Genomic DNA, 4,845 nt, shown 5'->3' with positions numbered 1-4,845 from the left:
TAATTTTGTATGATGAGGAAAAATTAGGGAAAAACTTGACACCCAACAACAAAAACCAACAACACTCATTAACATTCACTCATTATCACTCATCTACTGCAAGGTATGATCCAGACGTTTGGTTACAAATGAATTTATAACTGAGTATTCATTTATAAATAAATATTCAACAATTTTGCTGCGGTCTTTTTCTCTTTTTTTGGTAGTGAGATAAGTGACGCAAATCAAGAGCCGATATTTGACAGTTGAGCTGCTGCACTCGCCCCCTCCTGCTGCTGCTGCCGCTGCCGCTGCTGCTGCCGCTCAGCAGAGAAAGAGCAGTTCCTGCAGGTTTCTTGAGTGTTGTCGCCCCCTATTGGGAAGATTACGTAACTGTATTTCTAGAGTAAGCAGTGGAAAGAGGGACAAAAATGCTGAGCAAAGTAGATATTGAGAGTTATGTTGAGGTTTGGGGTGTTATTTAAGGGTAGTTATTTTGGAAAATAACTTTTAAACCCTTTGGGGATGTCAATATCATGCGGGAATATTGATTTTCGATTATAGTGAAGAACTCTATTGATGAATCAAGTTTGAAAAGGATTCTTTTACATCTCAAACATTCAAACAAATCAATTTCGTGGTCGACAACGACTGTATGTTTGAAACAAACTTTCTGTGTTTTCTGAGAGGGAGAAAGAAACTGGCTCGAATTCCTCTACTTTGGCGTCACACTCTTTCGCCCAATCAGACGCGGGTTTTCCTATGCGGCACCCACAAGCCGTTATAAAGCCAGTGAACTGACCGGTTGCGCTTCAAACTGGCATCCACGCCTTCTGAGGATTGTACCTGTAAACCTGGAGACCTGAGAGGAGCACTGTACCGTTTCTGCAGCTCTAAAGGCGAACTATTTCTTTTTGGCTTGTTTTTTTTTTCTTCGCGCGCCAAGGACCATCAGCTCATTTTACGCACGAAATCAAAGGAGAATCAGTTGCACTCATTTGACTCAGGACTTTGAACTCATCTCTGGGAGAGTTGAAGTCCAAGAGGCTTCTTCTCCACCGAGAAACCAGACATAACCCTCCTGTTTCGTGCGTAATTTGGCACCAACCCGTTTTTCGTATGAATCTCCTCGATCCTTACCTGAAGATGACGGAGGAACAAGATAAGGGTCTCTCTGACGCCCCGAGCCCGAGCATGTCTGATGACTCCGCGGGCTCTCCGTGCCCGTCCGGTTCGGGGTCAGACACGGAGAACACCCGGCCGTCGGAGAACGGGCTGATGCGGGCGGACGGAGACCTAAAGAAGGATGAGGAAGACAAGTTTCCAGCGTGCATTCGCGATGCCGTGTCCCAGGTCCTCAAAGGCTACGACTGGACCCTCGTCCCTATGCCAGTGCGCGTAAATGGATCTTCCAAAAACAAACCTCACGTCAAGAGACCGATGAACGCTTTCATGGTGTGGGCCCAGGCTGCGCGGAGGAAGCTGGCGGATCAATACCCCCACTTGCATAACGCAGAGCTCAGCAAGACACTGGGGAAACTCTGGAGGTGAGTGGGACAGTTTCCAGCCTTTTTATCCGAATTAAATACGACGTCACTTGGATATAGTGACTGATACAGATTTATTACTTATGCATCCGTAAATGCCCACCGTACTCGAAACTATTATATTAGTTTTTTGTGTTTAAAAAAAGGGTTATTAAATTAATGAGCGCACTTTTTACGCACAGACTTTTGAATGAAGTCGAGAAGCGGCCGTTTGTGGAAGAGGCTGAGCGGCTTCGGGTGCAGCACAAGAAGGATCACCCGGACTACAAGTACCAGCCGAGGCGGAGGAAGTCTGTGAAGAACGGCCAGAACGAGTCGGACGACGGCAGCGAGCAGACGCACATTTCCCCCAACGCCATTTTCAAAGCTCTCCAACAGGCGGACTCCCCAGCCTCCAGCATGGGAGAGGTACACTCTCCAGGTGAGCACTCAGGTGAGCCGAACTATCATATATATATATTTGTAAAGAAAAGTGTAGTGCAGAACCAAAAAGTCATACTAATTTAATGCAGTTCAGGCTGATCATACTTTTTTTTTATGATCTCCAGGCTCTCAGGGCCCTCCTACCCCTCCCACTACCCCAAAGACTGATGTCACCTCAGTCAAGATGGATCTAAAGCGTGAAGGCGGCCTCCGCTCTCTGAACGATGGCCCCGGAGGACGTCAGCTCAACATCGACTTCCGTGACGTGGATATTGGCGAGCTGAGCAGTGACGTCATCTCCCACATCGAGACCTTCGATGTCAACGAGTTTGACCAGTACCTCCCGCCTAACGGGCATCCCGGCTCTGCTAACGCCACCCCGGTCGCGTACAGTGGCACTTACAGCATCAGTAGCAGCGGCCCTGTCAGCCCACAGACGGGAGGCGTGGCAGCCTGGCTGACTAAACCCAACCAGAACCAGCAGGGACAGCACACCCTGACCACTCTGGTGGGCAGCAGCACAGAAGCCCAGCACAGGACCCAGATCAAGACAGAACAGCTGAGCCCGAGCCATTACAACGACCAGCAGAGCTCGCCGCAGCACGTCACCTACAGCCCCTTCAATCTGCAGCACTACAGCCCCCCTTCCCCTTACCCGGCCATCTCCAGAGCCCAACAGTACGACTTCTCTGAGCACCAGGCAGCGAACAACAGCGGTACGAATGCCTCCTACTACAGCCACGCAGGGGCGGGGCAGGGGTCGGGGCTGTACTCAACTTTCAGCTACGTGAGCAGCCCCAGCCAGAGGCCCATGTACACACCCATCGCCGACAACACGGGTGTGCCCACCATCCCGCAGAGCAGCCCGCAGCACTGGGAGCAGGCGCCAGTTTACACCCAGCTCACCAGACCCTGAGCTCCGCCCCCATCTGTGCAGACTGACATGATGACACCATGACACATACGCCCCCCCAACACACACACACACCGACACACACACACACACACACATACACGTTACATTTTATACAGAGGGCTCCTCCCTGAATCACTTGAATAGAAAGAGAGCTGGACTTGTGATTGGTTCACATCGTGCCTTTATTATATCGTAACAGAAACTATATAAATATATATATTTTTAGAGAGAAGAAATGACTTAGGGAAAAATCCTCTGTGAGGACTTATTGACTGTTCATATTTCAGTAGGTACTGTGTATATTTTTTTTTGTATTTTCCCCTTCACGTGCTGGCAGTTTGTATCCCATGCGGGTGGGGCAGGGTGGGAATAATTATTTGTCCCTGTAGCGAAAAGTCTGATAATAAATTAGTTCAGCTTACTGCTCCTCTTAGACTGTTCTGGAGTCTCAAATTGATCCGTTTCTGATTCGAATTGGGAGCTTTTATTTTTTTGTTTTTTCTTAAAAAAAAGGGGGTCCCCTTAACGCCTGTGCCAGCATCTTTTTGGAGAGTGTTTGAGAATGCAGAGGAGAGCTTTCACAATGTTGTCCTGACTGAGGGGGGTTGCAACCCATTTCCACCATCTGTGCCTTGGATTCGTTGGACATTTTCTTCAGTGTGTTTTTGGTCCGCTTGGTTTCGGGTATGAGCGTGCACGCTGTGGCCACAGCTGAGATTCCACTTAGTATCCAGCAGGGCCTGTTTGACAGCTACAGGAAGTCACCTTTGACCCTTGGGGTGAAGCCCCACATCCCTGCATTTCCCCCCAATCCAGGACTCTCTTCGCTCATTCACTCTGGTTGGTCTAATTCCATTGAAAACTTTATTTATTTATTAGCTTTAATTTTATTTCAAAGTAATTATTTTTCATTCTATTCTTACAACTAATGAAATGCCCCCTCCCACTGTAGACAAATATATTTCCCCTCTTTTTATTTGTGTTCTCAGCCCAAACAAAAATGGTACCCGCTGTAACCTTTCTTTTTTATTTATCTTCTGTAAATGTCTATTTTAAGTATGTATTTGCTCTTTTCCTGAGGGTCTGAGTGGGATATCTAACAAAATGTGTATTATCTGTTATTTGTGAGTTTCCTGTTTGTTTTGGACTTTATACTCAAAGAACTGGAAGTCATTTCAGTCACAAAGAGTTCGGAATAACTCTTGGCTCGGCGCTGTCCTTTATGCTCCGCAAACACTTTTGATTTTCTCTCGGTATCAAATCTCTGATCCTCAGTACTCTTTTTGGCTTTTCTCCTGCAATCTTGTATTTGTACTGTCTTTTGTATTAAGTATTTGCAATAAAACAGTAAAATGCTATCCATGCATCTTCGCTTCTGACTAAATCAATAAATGTTCCGATATGAAGCAGCGCGTGGGGATGGGGGTTCCAGAAAGACCCCCACTGACTCACACTTTGACTGTTTTCACCACACTGGAGTTGGTGAGAGGGTTAATCGGAGAAAGCCGAGAAACCGGACCGCTGTTTGTTCTCCCAGAAGCCCTGTTTTCTTCCCCCGCTTTCATTTTCTTCCTCGCTCTGTGTCAGCTGGTAGCAGCAGGGGGTTAGGCAGGAGGTGACGTGGGCGTGTGGTTTTGTGTGTGTGTCTGTGTATGCGTGTGTATGTGTTCCTTCCTTCATAGAGAGAATTCTTAAACAAAAGAAAGAGAGCCCATTTTAATAGGTAGTTTAAAAAGGAATTTGAGGAGAGAAAGATCATCTTAAATGTAAGCCAGCTGTGGAATATCTACATCACCGACACATCATAACCTGCAAACACATCGTCTTGTCACAATAGTGGACTTTATAATTTCCATATGGGATAAAAACGGAATTTACATTCAGAAATAGTTCTTTTGATTCCTGACAGTGAACAGCTCAATCCCTGATCAAGCTTGAACAATCAGATTTTATAGAGCAAACCGGATTATTCATCAGTGA

The 4,845-nt window shown here is 46.7% G+C and overlaps 1 protein-coding gene across 2 annotated transcripts; it reads left to right on the top strand.

The window, feature by feature from the left end:
* The first annotated feature begins 796 nt into the window (after nucleotides 1-796).
* LOC101070798 (transcription factor Sox-9-A) lies at nucleotides 797-4,231 on the top strand. 2 transcript variants are annotated; one of them, XM_029846978.1, is made up of 3 exons: nucleotides 797-1,526; nucleotides 1,709-1,947; nucleotides 2,075-4,231. In XM_029846978.1, exons 1-3 carry the CDS (start codon nucleotides 1,099-1,101, stop codon nucleotides 2,863-2,865), a joined length of 1,458 nt encoding a protein of 485 aa, XP_029702838.1. In that variant the 5' UTR covers nucleotides 797-1,098; the 3' UTR covers nucleotides 2,866-4,231. The 2 variants fall into 2 exon arrangements, with proteins under 2 accessions (XP_029702838.1, XP_003961414.1); XM_003961365.3 differs by having other exon boundaries at nucleotides 1,709-1,959.
* The last annotated feature ends 614 nt before the right edge of the window (nucleotides 4,232-4,845 follow it).

This window comes from Takifugu rubripes, chromosome 1 (assembly GCF_901000725.2).
Source record: "Takifugu rubripes chromosome 1, fTakRub1.2, whole genome shotgun sequence".
Taxonomy (NCBI): Eukaryota; Metazoa; Chordata; class Actinopteri; order Tetraodontiformes; family Tetraodontidae; genus Takifugu; species Takifugu rubripes.
Note: the sequence above shows the minus strand (reverse complement) of the source record. Positions and strands in the feature narration are given on the sequence as shown.